The 19547-nt window shown below is 44.9% G+C and overlaps 1 protein-coding gene across 3 annotated transcripts in view; it reads left to right on the top strand.

Moving 5' to 3' along the window:
• Positions 1 to 19547, top strand: part of DIPK1A (divergent protein kinase domain 1A) — a 419807-nt gene that overhangs the window by 287930 nt on the left and 112330 nt on the right. For all 3 annotated transcript variants that reach the window (XM_069232364.1, XM_069232363.1, XM_069232365.1), the window contains one exon: positions 4520 to 4627. In XM_069232364.1, the coding sequence (XP_069088465.1) occupies positions 4520 to 4627 (108 nt within the window). The remainder of the gene's footprint in view (positions 1 to 4519; positions 4628 to 19547) is intronic.

Raw genomic sequence — 19547 nt, 5'->3', positions numbered from 1 at the left:
CAATCTTCTGCTTCCTCCAGCAACCTTCAACCCACTCTGATTTACCCTTTCAGAACCACAGCCGGCTGGTAAAGGTCAGAATCTGATTTTCCTCCTCAGCTTGAAATCCATCATTTTGGATCAATGGGTACTGCAGATTGTTTAAAGAGGTTGCAACCTGCCTTTAATTGTATCTCCCCCTATCCTCTCTATGTCAGCTCAGGTTTCGACAGACTACACTACCATCCTCATACAGGTGTCATTCTCCTTCTGGCAAAGGGGGTATCAAAAGTACCAGATTCTGAAATATGTCAGAGGTATTCCTTCTACTAACTCATCATACCCAAGAAGGATTAAGGAATGAGACCCACCTTACACCTCAGGCTTGTGAATGCCTTTTTACAAAAGGACAAATTCAAAAAGCTTGCTCTGGCTCAGATTTTTATGCTCTGGACCCAGGAGAATGGATGGTGTACCTGGACCTGTAGGACACATTTTCATGTATCTGTCCTGCAGTGCTACAGACATTGCTTGTGGTTCACTGTAGTGATGGTGCACTTCTACTTTGCCATTCTGTCTGTTGACCTCACTTCGGCCCCTCGGGTGATCACAAAAGGGTTAACGGTGGTCACAGCTTGTCTTCAAAGGTTGGGGCTGCATGTGTTTCCATACCCATACAACAATTGCATTATCCTTATCCTGTGAGCTAATTAGCACATGGGTCCTACAGTGGAACCTTCTGTTTCAGTGGGCTCAGCACCATGACAGTCTGGGAGACACCAACCTTATCTCTGAGGAGCCCACCCAGGATTGTCAGTGCCAGCAAGCAGACACCAACCTGACTTGTGGTAGGGAACTCTCTCTAACTCACCTAGAGCTCACAGTAGTGAGAGATGCATTGCCCTTGGGTTGCAGAGTCACTTGGGAGAGGTGCAAATCAGGGGTCTGAGGTCTCCAAAGGAGCACCAGCTTCACATAAGTTGTTGGAACTTTGAGCCAACCGGCTAGTCCTGAAAGCCTTCCTACCAACTATCAAAGGAAGGCTGTTGCATATTTTCACAGACAACACTAACACCATTTGGTGCTGCAACAAGAAGGGTGGAGTGGGGTCTTGGACCCTGTGCCAGAAGGCTGTGTGCCTTTGGAGGTGGTTGGATCAGCTGTGTATTTTTCTGGTGACCAATCACCTAAAATGACAAACCGAGCACATGTTGGCTGGCAGATCACAAATGGTGTCTTCATCTCTGAGCGGTTGAAGACATTTTCAACCAGTGGGCCATGACCTGGCTGGATCTTTTCGTAACTGCTGAAAATATGCAGTGTCAAGACCAATTGACACATGAGTTTTCACAAGGAAAGTCCTTTGGGAGTGTTTCAGTTACGATGGAACACAAGCTTCCTGTATGCATTCCCACCTCTGCCTCTCCGGGCTCAAGTCATGAAGAACATCAGACAGACAGGGCCCAAGTTATCTTGATTTGATAGTCCCAGATTGTGCCAGATGGTTGTGATAACCGATCTCGTGAGCCTCAGCATGTGCCTTCTAATCTGGCCAGACCTTCTGAAGGACCTCCTGTATTAGCAGCAATGCAGGGTCCTGCACCAGAATCTCCATAATATGCACCTCCAAGCGTGGAGATTGAACAGTGACAAAAGAGCATTTTTGAGTTGCCACCTGAAGTAATGGATATGATCCTGGTGGGCAAGTGTCCCGCAGCCAGTAGTCCCCATTTCTCTCACTCAGAGATTTTGATATCAAAAGCAACAGCTTCAGCTTCAACTGATTACAACATATATGATTATGAGGGGCCCTCATTGGCTTCATCCTTGGACTTTGTCCCGCTTGAGGACATTAACTTCCAGAAAAAAAGAGTGCGTCAGAAGATAAAAAGTTTTACTGGGACTGCCTGCCTTGTGTGTCTGACCTCTACTCCATTGCGATTAGCCTGACGTGTGTAGGTCTTGGTCAAGTGCTAACTATTACTTCTAATTGGTGCTTTACCTTTTCTAGGCACTTTTGCCTTAAAAACTTTAAAATTCAAATCACTGGTTTATATTTTTCGATTTTATTAATTTAATAATTTGGTAGCTTTGCCTATTAAATGATTCCCTCCTTTTTGTAAACTGGATTGGGAATTTTATTGTGTTGTGTTCTGTACTTTAAAATTGTCGGTACTGTTTGAACTTTATGCTCATTTTTCTGGAAAATCCCTGCTGCTTTTGCTGTAGTTTTCAGTCATTCTGCAAGACTTGTGTTAAGATCTAATCAAGGTATGTTTATTAAGTTGCTAAGGGTTCTCCCATCCCAAATTATTAATTGACTTAGCTGGGGTGGAAGTGTTGGAACTTGGGGCTCATCTTCTTTGGACCACGACTGGGTGCCCCATTAGTGACCAGGAGTTGGAAGTGCTTCCTAGAGCCAGCACACTCCCCTCCTGCCCTTAATGTCTGCACTCAGTACTTTTCAGCAGCCTTGTCAAAAACGATGTTCTATAAGTAAGGCACTGACATCAAACCTGAGGGCAAGGGGGAACCCAGCACTAGTGGTTGGGGGTCATTCTGTTAGATCTGCCTGTCAAAAGTCTTGCTCAGGTGTCTTGTAGATTCTCTTGAACAGGAGGCCTGGGGAGCCTCTGTACGGTTCAGGAGGTTGTTACACTGGCCTCTTACTCGGTGGCTGATGGTGCTTTCCTGGAACACAGGGGAAACTTCTGATAGTAAGACATGTGAGGAGCTCAAGGAAATCACTATTACCAAAGTGTCCTTTGAATTATCTGTTGTTTAAAAATCGAATTACTGTCTCAACTGACTCTAAGCACGTGTTTTGGTTTCACAAATGGCTCCTTGGGTGGTTTCCTCAAGGACACGGTGTTGCAGAGTAGATAGATGTAAACTACAATGAAGTGGCATTGCTTGCTACATATAGTGATGGCATGCCATTGAAAATAAATGTTGTCAATTAAACATTATTGAGGTCAGGTGTACTAATGCACGTTGACACATTTGTTAATACAGTTCAGAGGTCACATTACATTTTATTACCACAGTATGGTAAGGCTGACTTAAAAAAAAAACACTATTTGCTGCCTCAAAGATTGAATGTAACATTGGCTTCACACATGAAAGCAACTCTACTAATAGTCGTGAGGCCCCTTCATTGCGATTTTAACTCACTGCTCAAATTTAATCCCTTGCCACGCACTTATGCTTGGACTCGAGGGGGGTATTCTTTGGGACACCAGGTTTATAGGTTCTGCTGGTAGATTTTTAGCACAGGCGGATTGCATAGCGGACGTTTTCTAGCTTTCTGTCTCTGGTCTGTGCTTGATATACATTCTCCGATTACCTCCTTTTTCTTTATGCTATGATGCACCTTGCTGATGTTATGACAGTGAATTGTGTGATATTGTGTGTTTTAATTATGTATAGCTTTTTAATTTTTTAACCAAAATAAAGTATTTTAAGAGAGAGTGTTACATACCTTTAAAAAAAACATAAAAAAAACAAGTAGCCACGAAGACCTTTTGGTGTACACCATGTGCGCAGATGTTCAGAATGTAACATCCTATTTACCGCCATTTTGAAGAAGGGGAGGGGTATTATGTCTAATGAATCACGGTTCTTCCCCTATCTGTACAATAGTAATAAATGTAAGTATATAATACTGAAAATACAAACATTAAAAAAAATATTTGGCGAGTTACAAAATAATGATTATGTATAGTGGATTCTACAATGTCATAACCCACATTTTTATGAGTTAGATAGCGAAGCTGTACTGTCCAACCTTAAAACATGAAAATACGTTATGAAGTAATTGCTGCAAATCCATAACTTGTATGATTACTCTTCTCCTTGTACTGTCGCATGACTTTATTAGTTTATCATTATGATCTATCCTCCTTATTGCTATTAATAGGAGTGACCAAGATTAATTCTGTATCAGTTGAGTTGTTATGTTAAAATACAGTTTCCTTGAAGCTTTTCATACTAAAATCAATTACAGAAAATACACAAATTAAAACCTTGAATGATGATGGGACTTATGAAAAGGAAAGAGAACATTCTCTATAACATGGTAATTTGTATAACCTACCTTCAATCCCGAACCACCACACGGTGTGGGGGTGGGCATCATACTTTAACCCACCAAAATATGGAGGTTTGCCCTGACTTAGTCCTAGTCACTCTGCAATAGGAAGTGGCCCCTAACAACTTTGTGTGACCCGTTTGAGTGCAGCCCTCTAGGAGGAGAAAATTTGGAGGGCCACCGAAGCATTTACTATGTTTTATTTATCCACATACACTTAAAGCAAGTTAAGCCATTACAGGCCTAGCAGCGTTGGGCCATGAGTGTTTTCCTTTGGCTGCATTTCTCCGTTTATCATCTCTAGGCCTAAAATGTAAACTTTGAATAGGTGTTTGGAAAACAACTTCTATATGACAAAACATAGAATTCTTTAATAAGTTTGATGTTTCTTTTGCATTACAGGAACAATATAAATTGTTGGTTCATGTTATTTTTTCCCTTTAATTTTAGTGTGAAAAATATAAAAAGGGAATCATTGACGGATCGACATGTGACAGCCTTTGTGTAAAGGAAACACATTTTTTTGGAAAATGCTTGTCAACAAAACCGAACAACCAGGTAATTATAATGGTGTGGGTAAAAGTTGTTAACCTTGCAGTTCTGTGTGCAAAATCATTAATTGATAGTTTTATTTTGAATGTTTTTCTGCCTGTAATGTAGGAAAGGTGTAGTGGGCAGTTGCCATAGTAGCAGAGGTCTGATTTCTCCCCATAGTGCAAGGACTTAGTTCAGTGCTCCAATACAAATTAGACTCCAGTTGGACTGTGACCCATACATGATTCACTGAGCAGCACTATGCACCTTGTGTTGTCTGGTCATGATTAGTCCCTTTAGATGAGTTCAGGGATGCAGCAGCACTCCAGTTCCTCTTCTGTTAATGAATAACACACTCAAAATAGCACTAAGAAATACAAAATAAAATATTTGTAAAATCAAAGTCTAGTGCATAAAATATGAATGGTAATCGCATGGAATGCAAAAATAAATGCAGCACTGCTACTGTGTGAACATTACCAATGTTGTTATCAAATGCCTAGCATCTTAACACCCTATCTCTACTTCTAAGTGCTATATTAAAATTATGCAGAACTAGAACAAAGCAAGCCCTTTAATTTGAGTTTCTCAAGATGGATTGCACAGCATACCTATCACAGCAAGAAATATCTGTTTAGCTCTTCTCTGTCGTAGCCCTTGCCCAGGAATGATTAGCAGTGCTGAGCTTAAGGCCAATTCTCCGCACCACTCTGGAAGCCCAGGAGCAACCCCCAACGAGCCTGGCTTGTAGCAGCAAACTGACAAGATTCCTGGCCTTATAATTTTGTCACAAATCCGCTCTAAAAATACAGAGGTTTTTATAGCATCTGATTGCTGATTCTTTTATCTCATGTTTATAAGTTTGACAACACTAACATTTCAACACTACAAAATATTTATAGTAATAAAAGTGTCACTGCAATTCACATATTGACATTTTAGTCTCCACTGTAAGCATTCATAATTACAAGGCAGTGACCATAACATAAATGTCAAAAATATGTCAGGCCATGTAGGAGGCAAGCATGATGCTAACACTTCTGCACGTCTAAAGTTCACATTTTCTAATGGAAAGAGATAAGAGTCTGCAGGCAAGCAGGAGATAAAAATAGAAGAGATTTAAATGGGCCCCACCAACTAGCCTTGGTTCGGTAGTTAAAGACATCCAAAAATAGGAAGGATCAAGCCCCTCTCACTATTGTGCTGTTTTGAAAACTGCACTTATCCAAATATGCACAACACCACTGAAGTCGATGAATAAAAAATACATATCCAAAGTTCTAGAACTGACATGTGAGAAAATACAACACCTATTGACTCTTTAACTTCCAAAAAGATACCTACTCTAGTCCATAAATAATTAATGCATACACACTGAACACCTCTTCCAAAGGATATTGTCCTAGGATCTTAACTTCCCCAAGATGACCTCCCTAGCCTGGCAGGGACTTATCCGCTACTACTCTGTTCTGGATGGGGAAGGGAGATGAGCCTGCTGCAGGACCAACTGTGATCGAACTGTCACCACCCTCAGTTGTGAGCTAACTCTGCTGAGATCTGGGTAACATCCAACAGATTTCCTAGATGCTGTGCCCACTGGAACTTCAGATTCCTTTGCAAAGCCTACATATACCACCTGGCATATCTTACAAGAACAATGCAACGACGCGAGAATCTTAACAGCTCCTCTGACTGTGATCCAGGACTGAGGATGAAACAGGCAGGCACCTAGACACCTTGCCTGCCACTTACCTGTGGCTTCTAGTTCCTGCTTGTTCCAGACTGATCCAGTGATGCCTGAGTTTTCCCACTGGGGTTTTCGTGGCTGGGTTTTCCATCTCGCCGTTCTTCTCGCCAACAGAAGCCCCACCCATCCCAGGACCTGCTTAATGCGAATGTTAGATGGTACAATGAATGCTGGAATTACGCATGCCTACACATCGCAGTCAGAACGACGACTGCGTTGTTACCATGAATGCCTTTACTATGATTTTTCATTGTAAAAGCATGCCTAGTAAAGGCATGTGTTGGAACGGCATGCGTGGTTCTAGTATGCAGCCCCCCCCCCCACCTGCCCTAAGGCCCAGAAGTACCCAACCCCTAATACTAAAACCACCCCAACCCCCAACCCCTAAAACAAAACTACCCAGGATACCTCCCACCCACCCTGAGCCCTAAACCCTTCCCCAACCTCCCCCACCCGCCCTAAAAACAACCGCCCCCCCCACCCTGCCCCTAAAAACAAAACTACCCCAATACCCCACCTCCAAACACAAACTAACCTGATTCCCCCCCACCCATGCCCCTAAAAATAAAAGTACCCTGATCCCCCACCCCCAAAAAACTAACTACCCCAATTCCCCCACCCCTAAAAACAAAACTACCCCGGCTCCCCACCCCCAAAAACAAAAGAACCCCTGCTCCCCACCCCCAAAAACCAAACTACCCCTACCCCCAAAAACCAGACTACCCTGACCCACACCCTAAAAACCTAACTACCCCGATCCCCCACCCCCGAAAATCAAACTACCTTGACCCCCACCTCCAAAACAAAACTACCTGACCCCCCACCCCCAAAAACCTAACTACCCCGATCCCCCACACCCAAAAACCAAACTACCCGGTCCCCCCCACACGCCCAGAAACCTAACCACCCGACACCCCCAAAAACCAAACTACTCCTATCTCCCACCCCAAAAACAAAAGTACCCCAACCCCAAAACAAAGCTACCCTTACCCCCCACCTCTGCCCCTATAAACAGAACTGCCCCAATCCCCTGCCCCAAAAACCAGAACTACCCCGATCCCCCACCCCTAAAAAAATAAACTACCCAGACTCTTCGCCCCAAGCCCTTAATCCACCTCCTTCCCCAAGCCCTTAATCCACCTCCAACACCCCTAAAAACTACCCCGACCCTGCCACATCACCACTTACCTGACCCCGTCCTCTCCTGATCCACTCTCCCTTTTTCTCTGCCTTAACCACACATGTTGGTTGTTCAGGACATGCGTGGTTAAGGCAGAGAAAAAGGGATTCGTTGTTAACGCAAGCGTGGTTCCGCTTGCGTTATCAACGTAATCTTTGTTCCAGACGTTTCCCACTTAATGCAGGCTGCTGGTGCGCCTGTCTGCGCCTGGACCATTCCCAGCGCCATGACCGCTGGTCCTCCCTCCCCCCAAAGGTAAACCATTGCCAAGCTCTACATCCTGAGCCCTGGATGCCGCAGCAAACAGTGCCACTGTGCCGACTGCGCTTCATGTTAGGACCTTTCACCTGCACCCACTGCCACTTCACTTCTCACAGCACACACACACTAGCCCATCTATCAACCCCACCCTGAACACACCACAAACACTCCTGAACAAAAACACCAACTTGTATGCGTCATTCTCAACAAACACTCACTATGCAAGCATTCCACCAAATTTTCGGACCTCATCGCCACCCTTGCACCTGGCATCGTCTTCCTCACTGAGACCTGGCTCAACCCCACATCCACCCCTGACATTGCCCCAGCGATCCCCTAAGGATATAAAACTATTCACCACAACTGCACCAACAAGCCGGGAGGAGGAATTGCGATCATCCACAAAGAGGCCATACGTGCACCACCATCAACAACACCACCACCCCCATGGAACATCTCAACTTCAAACTCCACACGGACAACAAAACAACGATCATAGGTACCCCCGCACACCAACCTTAGTGCTTAATTTATGCTTGTTGTTTCTGGTGCGGACCACCAGCACTTATTTTTGAGGGCCGCCTCTTAATTTTCTGCCTCAAGCATTTACTGTGAGCAAAAGACACACATGGGAAAGACGGAGGAAGAGAAAAATAAAAAGCGTCACAATGGAAGAAAGCAGAAAGCTGCAGGAGTGAGCTGAAGGGGCAGGGAGTGGCTGTAAATGGATTGAAAAGGCCTGATATGACTTCAGGATTACGCTGCCTTAGTATTCTTTGTTCGCACGTTTAATTGCAGCTGCTGCATGTTTGAGGAAGGCTTTGGGCACCAGCACATTTTTATTAACAAATTAAGCATTGACCAACCCCCAGGTCTGTGCTCCAGCTTCTGCAACGCCATCGCAGACTTCATTGTGCCCCCAGCCTTAGACTCCAAGGACTACATCTTCCTCGTCTGCCTAAATTTCCACTTCGATGACCCCAACAACAACACTGCACACCTCCTCGACAGTATGAACAGCCTCAGATTGACCTAGATCATCCAGGACCCTACCCACACCACAGGACACACACTGGACCCAGCAACTGCGTCAAATAAAGCCATGCCACAAGGCTCACATGGACCAATCACTATATTGTCCACTACAGCATCTCCAGCCCCTGCACCTTCACCCACATGATGACCAGTGCCCCCCAACAGAGGTGGAACAAAATCTCAGAGACCAGCAAGGCAGACACCCTCAGCACTTCCAACCCTGCTACCGACACCAACCTCGCACAGGGAGTGTAAAACAAACTTCAATGCTTGGATCACCAATTGCGCCAACAGCATTGTCCCCATCAAGAGCAATAACCAGAGAAAATCCTCCATATAGGCCAGCTGGTATACCCAAGAACTCAGAACAGCAAAACGAAATAGCAAACAGCTGGAGAGGAGCTGGCGTGTCAGCCAGGATGCCTCCAACAGAGTAGCTTTCAATACTTCCCTCAAACTATACCACCGCCTGCTGAGGGCAACAAGAAGACAGCCCTTGCTGCATGCATTGAAACCAACGCCAGCATCACCAAGGAACTTTTCAACATCATTATGGAATTCTCCAACCCGGCTGCCAGCGAAAGCAGCAATACACTCTCACAGGAGCTGTGCGACAACCTCGCACACTTCTTCCCCAACAAGATTGCGACCATATACAGTAACTTCTAACTCCAAATCACACCTGTGGACCTCCTTGATACACCACCACTGTTATCGACACACACCACACACTGACCACCTGGAACATTCTCCCCACCAGGACATCACCTCCACCATGAAATCCATACACTAGGGAGCTCCCACAGACCCATGCCTGCACCACAACTTCAACCTTGGAAACCAAAGGATCGGCCATGAACTCACCACCCTGCTCAACACCTCTATCACCTCTATCACCACTGCAACATTTCCTGATGTGTGGAAACACGCCGAAGTCAGACCACTACTCAAAAAACCCTCTGTACACCCCAGTGAACCCAAAGACTACCAGCCAATCCCCTGCAGCCATTCCCAGTGAAGGCACTAAAAAAGATAATCAGCAAGCAACTCAAGACGTACCTGGAGCAGAAACAGCTAATCGTCTCCTCCCAATCCAGCTTCCGCAGCAATCACAGCACGAAAATGCCCTCATGGCAGCTACAGATGGCATCGTAATCCTCCTCAACCAAGGAGAAACAGCAGCTTTGAGCCTCCTCGACCTCTCCGCATCCTTTGACACTGTATCCCACCACATGCTGATCAAAAGACTCCAACACATCAGCTTCCAAGGGGACACGCTCGAATGCATCACCTCCTTCCTTACTGGAAGAACTCAGTGGATCCACCTCCCACCTTTTACCTCTGAACCCAAGAAGATCACTTGTGGTGTCCCCCAGGGCTCATCATTCAGCCCCACACTCTTCAACGAATATATGACCCCACTGGCCAACGTCATCAGATCTCACGGTCTCTACATAATTTCCTACGCAGACGACACCCAGCCTATCCTCTCACTCACTGACAGCCCCTCCACCACCAGAAACAACTTCGGCAGATGCATGACAAGCATCACTGACTGGATGAAGAACAACTGCCTGCAGCTGAACACATACAAGATGGAAGTATTGATCTTTGGCAATAGCAGCAACCCATGGAACAACTCCTGGTGACCATCAGTCCTAGGACCTGCACCCCGTCCTCCAATCATGCCAGGAACCTCAGAATCATCATTGACAACAAGCTCACCATGAAATCACAGATCAACACCTCTGCCTGCTTCCTCACTTTGCACATGATATGTAAGATCTTCATGTGGCTAACCCTACACACGAAACTAATCACCAGCCGACTGGAGTACAGCAGCGCCTTTCATGTAGAAATTGCCACACACCACCTACAGAGACTTGAGACCATACAGAAGGTGGTAGCCAGACTCATCCTTGGCCTTCCTCGACAAACCCACATCACACCCCACCTCAGGCAACTCCACTGGAGAAAGAAAGAAATGCTAATTCAACCTGTTGACCCACACACACAAGGCTCTACACAACAAAGGACCCATGTACATTAACCACCGCCTGAATTTCCACCACCCGTCGACAAGACTACGCTCCTCCTCCCTTTCACTTGCCCATACTCCCCACATCTGCCAAAGCAAAAGTGGAGGACACTCCTCATGTTGCAGCAAAAACGTGGAACAGCCTCCCCACACACCTCTGGACCATCACTTCACTTCTGGAATTCTGAATGGCCCTCAAGACCTGGCTGTTCGATTAAGCCTCCAGGGCCTGCAAGCACCTGGAAACCCGATTGGGTGGTTAGCCGCTCTTTATAAATCCTGATTGATTGATTGATTGAAACATTGGGATCACAGCCCAAATGTCCTGGACTCACTGTAGCAGAGGATGGACAGTGACCACTTCTGTTACTTTTCTAAACACTGAGGGACACTGGGGACGTCAAAGAGGAGTACGGCACGCTGAAAATGGTCCTGGACTACCATGACCTGCAGATTTTTTCTGTTGGACTGCAGGCTGGGGTTATGTACATACACGCCCTGCTGGTCCAAGGACACCATCCAATGATCTGGGTCCAGGTCCATCAGGATCTGGGCCACAGTGACCATTTTAAATTTGACCTTCTTCAGAAAAGTATTCAGAGGGCAAAGGTCCAAAATAGGACTGAAATCTTTGGAGGAAATGAGGGCTCCTTCTCCCCCACTGGATGGGCATTCTCCCCTAAGGACAAATTTAAGTGGTTTAGTGACTGTTGCAGCAGGGGAAGAGGAATGGGATGACCGTCCCTTCTAGCCTGTGCTCTGATGGCCAGACCTACGTCCATGGCCTCAAAAGGACTGGGGTGACTTCGGTACTGCTTGTGGAGACTGTCTCTGTCTGTATGTCAGCCCCCTTGAGTAACCTGTGAACTTTTTGATCTGGTGTGAAAACTGGTGGTGGTCAACAGCCTCAAGGAACATACTGGTGCTCTTTACTGGTGCTCTACTTTTTCTGAAGCGCTCTAATGCAGAGTCTATCTTCTCACTGAAATGGTGCAACACATCAAATGTTATATACATGAGAGAGGCCTGTACATCTGATAATCCTGTGGAATGCATCCATGTATGTTGAAGAAGTACAACACTAATACCGACTCCCCTCCTCAGGCAGTAGCATCTAGCCTAACACAGATAACTTATTTGGCCACGTCTTGCCCATCATGAACTGCCTGTACCAAAGAGGCCCTCCAGCCTTCCAGGACCTCTGGGAAGGCCTTGCTGGCCATGTCCCACAGGGCATGTGTATGGTGATTTAGTAAGCAGACAGAATTTTATCGACCACAATGCCAGATTGAGGGAAGAAAAGCACACTCTTGCCAGAAGCCTCAATCCTTTTGGATTCCCTGGGGGAGTGGTAAGGAATTAATTTGGGTTCACTTCATTTGTTGAAGCCTAACCCACAAGGCTCTCTGGAGTAGAATGTTTGGTAAGAAAATCAAGGTGGCTGTGAGCCGGTCTGTGATGCATGGCCATTTGTCTACTCACCTTTGGGCAGGAACAGGGACTCAGCCAAGTGGCCATCAAGGTATCAGTGAGGGTTTGTTAAAAGGGAGAAAGAGGTCAGAGGTAGCTACCAGGCTGCAAAACGTCTGTCAGGATGTTCATTTTGGTCTAAATTGAAGGCAGCTGTAAATCCAGAACATCAGCTACCCTCCAGACCGTTTCTACAAAGAAGGCTCTTTCTTTGGTTGGTGGCCCAAGTGGCAAGTCTAGCCCGACCTCAGGAGTGGTCTCAGGCCCACTGGCCTCTTACAAATCAATGAAGAAGGCATCATCTGTGTAGTGGTGGGGGAGGAAGCATCCCAATCACCACCATCATCATCCATATCCTTGGGTGTCCCTTGATCTGAGTGAGAGTCAAAATGTTAATGAAGCCTCTGGTGGTCTGTATGCCCTGGTAGAGGTACCAAGTCTGAGTCAGGGTGCATGAGGACCAGTTGCTCTTTTATGATTTTGAGCCGAAGTTGGTTTGAAGTCCAAACATGGGTATCAATACTGGATTAACTTTTGGCATCAGTGGCGTTACTACCTATGTCAATGTGGAAGGGATCAGCACGTGTCTTGGAGCCAGAATGGAAGTCTTTACCAGTGTCAGTATGGGACCAGTCTCGGGTCCCAGGGAGTCAGACGGTGATGAAGATGGATTTGCCGGCAGTAACCTGTCTGGAGCTCCTGTAGTTCCTCGGGACCCCGTGCACACCACAGGGATTTAAAAGCACACCACAAATCTACAGGATGGCCTCCTTGAAGGCTGCAATCTGCTTTAGAGTGCCCTTTGTTGTGGCAAAGGTTAATGCTTTGTTTTTGTACAATATTAGGGCGGAGGTAGCCTGGGGAACTCATGGTGTACCAGGAACAGTTGAGAAATCTGCCTTTCAACCAGAGACTTCGAATGTGATGACTGACATTTTTGACGTCCTTGTGCTTTCTCTTTAGGTTTAGAGTGGCTGGATGAGGTTGACTCCTGCTTTGTTTCTTTATGTTTGCAATTGGACTTTGACTTACCAGAGGACTTTGAGCTTGGAGTTGACTGCTTGTGGAATGTTCTCAAGAGTAGGGCACAGTCTGCACCTGTCACTTGGAGCGGGAGCTTGACTTTTGCAGAGGTTGCAATATGTTTGTGTTCACCAGCATGCACTTTGCCTCCCAGTCCTAGATCGCTTTCCGGTGTAGGTAAGCAGACACCAGAGGAACATCTTGTGCAGGTCTGGGATAAAAGTCTGTTGTCTGTTGTCTGTTGTCTGTAGTTGCTGCTTGGTTTGAAACCTGTCATTTTGGGTGAGAATATAATTCTGCAGCACACTAGAATTCTTTTTAGAAGTTGTCAGAAGACTGACAAGACTGGGAGTGGAACTCTGGATTCATGTTCGAATACACAGAAAGAAAGGGACTAATTTTAGCGTGCAGGGGTGTTGCTTACATTGGTCTCTTTTCTGTCACTTTAGTGGTGGGGTCCAAAGCCAAAGTGGAGCTGCATGGCGCACTTACTTGCAACTGAGCACTGCTAGAGATAAGTATCCAGATCCTGTTTGGGGTCTGGGATGTACTCTAGAGTGAGGAATCTGCTGTAAGAAGTATGCATCTGAAATATACATATATACTAAGCAAGATTAAAAAAAATTAAGCCAACATATGTAGTATGTATGGCTCTAGAATAATTATTTGTAGCCCAGTGTGTGCCCATTAAGATTCACTTCTAGAGAGGCCCAACGCTGGACCACGTCATCTGTCTCTTCACTAGTACTGTATGTCTTGCAGCCCTCAGCTGCATTTGGACTACTGCTGGTCCTCTCTGTGTCTGACACCTGCAGGTGGTTTCTCAGAGACAGCAGCTATGTCTTCGCCTATAGTCTGTTTAGCACTCAGTGAGAGCGAACGCGCCTTCCCGCACCCCAGGAAGTGAACTCCCTGAGAAATGTGTCAGGTAGGCAGTTGCAACATTATATCTAAGCCTGAGCTGCCTATAGATAACTGCAGCTGTTATACTGTGGTATGTTGGGCCCTCCCATCTCTCTGGGTCTATGAGCTGCTGCACCACTTTAGTTATGCCCCTGGGTTAGTGGACACCTGGAGGGAGGTCTATGAAGGTGAGAGAGATTATACATTTTTAGGCTTCGCATACTAGACTTGTCATGTGTTGTCTGCTTCAAGGCATACTGTAGCTTACCAAGAATGTAGAGGGGCTGAGAGCCTGCCTTTTGATTACCATTGTTGGGCTTTCCTTGTCATTTTTGTTAACCTGCATCTTATTTGTATCTCAGTTTGTCAATCTTGTGTTTGTTCCTCCCATGGAGCATTGCCACTTTACAGTCTTTTTGATTTGCTGGTGTCACTGCTTCCACTATGTCTTCCTTGTTTATGTGTCTAACCCTGCACTTCTTGTTCTATGCTGCCCACCTGCTTCTTCCTGCCTCCCTCCCTCTTGCGCTTAGCTGGGTGCATCTCCCTATTACTTCTCCCCAATTAGGCCCTCAATATTACTTTCCCCCACCCAACCCTTGTGTTGCTTTTGCTCCTGCCCTCCACACCATTGCTTTCATGTCCCCTCCCACGTTGCTTTGACATTCCCTCCCAGCCCCTACCATGTTTCTTCGCTGTTTGCACCCCATTATTCTCAGCATCGCTTCGTCATTCCACCCACCTTCCCCCGTGTTGCTTCCTCTCTTGCTGCCTACTTGAAAAAAACGCTTTTTAACGCTTTCTTTCTTTGTTTTTAAATTACTGATCCAACTCCTATTGATAACTAAAAAATAATTTTAAAAAAGCACCAGCATCATTTTGTAGGCTCGCACATGCGAGATGCATGCACCTACCAAATTCCACGGACAGCCCCATTAAAGGCTTTTGCTTCTTTGTTGTTTTCCTTAACTTTAGCCATGCTGCACAGGTACGTGGATGCTGTGCACCATGACTAAAAACCACTGTCTCTCTGTCAGAAAGCTTACTTTTCATTGGCTGTATGGACGAAGAGTCCACTCATTGGTCTATAATCTGCCAGGTCAAGTCCTTTTCCCTTTAGGATGGGTTTGTTTTCAGTCCTTGCAGGAAAAACTCCAGTTGAGAGAAATAAATTGACGATTGCTTTGGCGAGGATAGATGCAGAGGTTTCTCTGCTAATGATCCTGCTATGTGTACAGCTTTGATCACATCACTGGCTTCTGTTATCATTAGCCAGTTGAAGAAACACCGTGGTCACATGATCTAGTGCGTTGCAACTGACCAGCTTTCAAACGAAATTGAGCTTTGAGATTATCTGCTTTTTTCTATGAAGTGATCTGCCAAGATGATGCAGAACTTCTGAGTGTATTTTGCGAATGTTGAGGTGCAGTGTCAGACATAGAATTCAGGGGCTAAAATGCAATGACATCTCTTGGCTTTCTTGATAGATGTTTTGTAGATTCTGTGCTGTCACAGGAGCAGATGTTATTGTCCTAAATGTCTAGCTACAAGAAATCCAAAATGCTACATTAAAACACGTTCTAAACCTGAGCAGACTGGGTTACATAAACCCTCCTCCTAAGGCTATACCCTGGTTACCAGTTACACGAAGAGTAGCCGTCAAAAACCCAATCTTGTGATGGCGATCCATGGTATCTGATGAATCTTCTTGCAATCAGATCTCCTGCATTCGAAGGAGTAATATGAAATCCAAATTGACTGCACTGTGGCTGCTTGCCCTTTTTACAAAGAAAACGGCAGGCAGGAGCTCCTCCTCTGTTCAGACTTGTAAACTGTGAAACATGTCCCTAAAGGGGAAAATAATTACTAACAGCCTTTAAGAAATCATGGAACAGACTTCGGTGTCTCTCAGACTACAAGGCGAACTGTTTTTTTTTATAGGGGGAGAGGTACATCTATCCCACGTATTCCATTCATCATGCATATTGCTACATGCCAGTGCGTCACGTCTGGAGCTCCTGCCCAGGTCTCATGCTTGGTTTAATCATTCAAATAATGTTTCATTATTTGTCGTTTTAAGTGAGCATAACCAGGCCTCGAGTTGACATAACTAGGCCTCACACTGTTTGTACTGACATGCACTTTTGTAATTTCGAAAATAATGCTATTTTATTATTCACATTTAAAGAGCCTGCTGCTGTTCCTTTCCGTTAACATAAATAGGATCTCTTTTGTGGTGTTGTGCCGAGTACAAAGTGTAATTTCCTTTGTAGCTTTGGAAGTACTGGCTTTTGCAAGAGATCAAGGACTTTTCCTGCTCATGCGGATGACTCTAAAGGGTCTATTGTACTGTATGCATGCGAAGATGTAGTGACATTTTCTTGTTTTTAGGTTAAGGATTAGCGTCAATTGTGCATTTTGAAGGCGTTTCTGGGAGTGTTGAAGTTAATATATCATGTTTATATGAAAATCAATTGGTTGTTGCCATTAATACCTAGAACAGCGGTTCCCAACCTGTGGTCCGTGGGCCTCAGGGGTCCGTGACACATTCCCAGGGCATCCGCAGCCCTGGTCTGGCAGCAAGGCATTTCTCCAGCTGGGACCTCTCCACAGTAAAACACATGTTTTAATATTTGTTACTTCATTTGTGCAGCAGTTTTAAAAGCACTCAAAGTTCCTTTTACATCCAGCAGCTTCCAGGAAAAAATAAAAGCGTCAAGGTAACTATGGTGATTAATGAACCTGTTGGAGAGAGATGGGAGTTTTGTCTAGTGGCAGGTTTGACTTGTCTAAGGTAGCGCAGATGGTTAATGTGCCTGCTGCAAAGAATGTGCATCATGCAAAGAACAGTATTTTAAGTACACAGCACAGTGGGTTACCATGCAGTTCATAAGTTACAGTCGTAATCTAGAATGGTGAGCTATGACCTGCCTTCAAAGAGCTGCATGCAAACTGCATGGCACAATTTAGAAAGTTATAGTTTTTTCCCACTCTTTCATTGCTAAAAAAAAAAAAAGGTTAGCTTGTGTAAAAGTACATTCTTATTATTAAAGTCAATGCTAACCCCTGTGTTATGTTCTGAATCCTGAGTTTGTGCTTCTCCCAAGCACTCTTAGAAAATGCCTACCATTGTGGATGACATGTGAATTCTATTCCCTGTAGTCCACTGTAAAGTGCTCTAAACTCTACACTGGTATGAGAGGTGCTATAAAACAAATGAATTACATGTGACAGAGAGGCTTTGGAGAGATTAGAGGCCCTTATGGTTTTACTTCTTTTCCCCACACACATGTATTTATAAAAGCTTTCTCAGATCTTACATAAAAATAAAAACAGAAATTGCCTGGAAAATGTAGAATCTGACCTGAGGATTCAGCTTTCCCAAATAAAACCATACATTGACAAGGCAGTGGCAGAGAAGGAGCACCAACCTTACCAGTAAAATGTTTCACTTTTATTGCTTCCAGTAGTGATTCAGTGGGGGTCCTCAGGAGTCAAAAGGTTAGAATAATTTTGATTACAGATAGTTGTATTTCATGGTTTGATTACTGGTGCCACCAATCGAAATATATTATTATAAGCTTATGGAGGTTTCATTTTCTCTAGGTAGACATCAAGTATATTCCAAAAAGGGCAATTTGCTGAAATCCAAGGATATTTTTGGGTCATAATGCTCTCCTCTTCCCTGATGTATCTTTTTTTAAAATTATTTTTATTGGCATTTATGAAAAGAACAGTAACAAGCTTAGTAATCATAAAAGGATGGGGGGGGAGTAAGGGGATAGGGAACGACTGCTGACATTCAGCAGATAACAGTAGATAACGTCATCACCGAGGTACAAGCTGTGGAGAAGGAGCATCCAGTAGGGGGAGGATGCAGTTGGCCAGGTGTCTAGCTAATATTTTGTCTAGCTAATATTTTGTTATCGGCGTTTATCACCGACAACGGACGATATGAATCCCAACTGTTACTATTGTCAAATGACCGCCTTGCGGAGTGGTGGTAGGAGTATACTAGCCGCCAAGGAGACCTTGTACACAGAAATAGGGGAAGGCGAGGATTGCAGCATACTCCTTGTAAAAGAAAGTAGTGAGACTGTACATTCTGGTGTCTTGTTTACAGGGCGGTTTTGTATCACCTTGGTTACCTCCTCTGCCATGAAAGGGGCATTCAGGTATAAGAGGTGAGCATGGTCTAGCCATAAGTTGTATCCTGTCAAAGTAGGTGGCAGGAGCCTCTGCATCAGTCACTATAACAGCACTATACACCTTGGAGTAGCTGTGGAATGCATTTATTTCCTACAAGTATGGAATGCATTTTGTTGTGCTCAGCTCTGTGATACTCAATGATGGGGAAGCCTCTTATTGAAGTTCATGACCCTGATGAACCATGTTTATTTGTTCGTTCTCATTTTATGCTCAGAAAGCAACATGATGCAAGTCTTGTCAAGAAGACAGCACTTGTGATCTACTATTTGACACTAGCTTAATCAACAAATATTAGGGCATCTATTATCCTGAGTACGTACTGTTTTTCAAATGTTGAAAGCTTCTATTTGTTATCATGCGAGGCACGCAGGCCATTATTTTGTAATGACTATCTGTCATTTCATTGGGCCCCACGTATGGATGTTATGAAATCTTAACTGGAATCTTAATTTTAATGTTGAGAAATGATCATTTGCTGAAGTTTAATTGGATAATTAATGAAACGCCTAGATACCCCTTTTGTGGTTTGTATATTCAAAAGATTGTATTGGAGTTCCTCAATGCGGACACTTGGACTTGGCCTCTCAAGCCAGCTTTCCCTGTGTCCCGTTAATATATATTTTTTCTCTTTTCTGATCGATTCCTGTCTTTGATTTTATCAAGCTTCTACATCTGTGGTGGAAAATGCTATTCCAGGTGTGACCGTCTGCTGCTGCCCAGCTCCCCAGCCTTGGAGGGGGATCTGCCTGCCTGGTGCTTGTCACCTTGTCCGGTTCTACCCTCCCAGGGAAGGAGCTGGTGCTGTCGTGAGTATCTGTCACCTTCTGGTGGGTTCTCGCTATGTCTTTGGTTCTCATACTTTTTCTCGATGGAGACACTTGCTATAATTGTTTTCTGACTCTCTCTTCTCCTTGGGTGTTTAATATTTCTGGCTATCTTCATCCATTGTATTTGTTGTCATGCAAGGCACTCCACCCCAGTTTGGTGCCATTGCTCATGATTCTCATGCTGTGGTCCTCAACAGGCTGGAGGATGATTGGTCTGTGTATCATTTGTGCACTGGTCACTTTGAGGAGCC

Source organism: Pleurodeles waltl, chromosome 4_2 (genome assembly GCF_031143425.1).
Source record: "Pleurodeles waltl isolate 20211129_DDA chromosome 4_2, aPleWal1.hap1.20221129, whole genome shotgun sequence".
Lineage (NCBI taxonomy): Eukaryota > Metazoa > Chordata > Amphibia > Caudata > Salamandridae > Pleurodeles > Pleurodeles waltl.
This window is presented reverse-complemented; position numbering and strand designations above follow the sequence as displayed.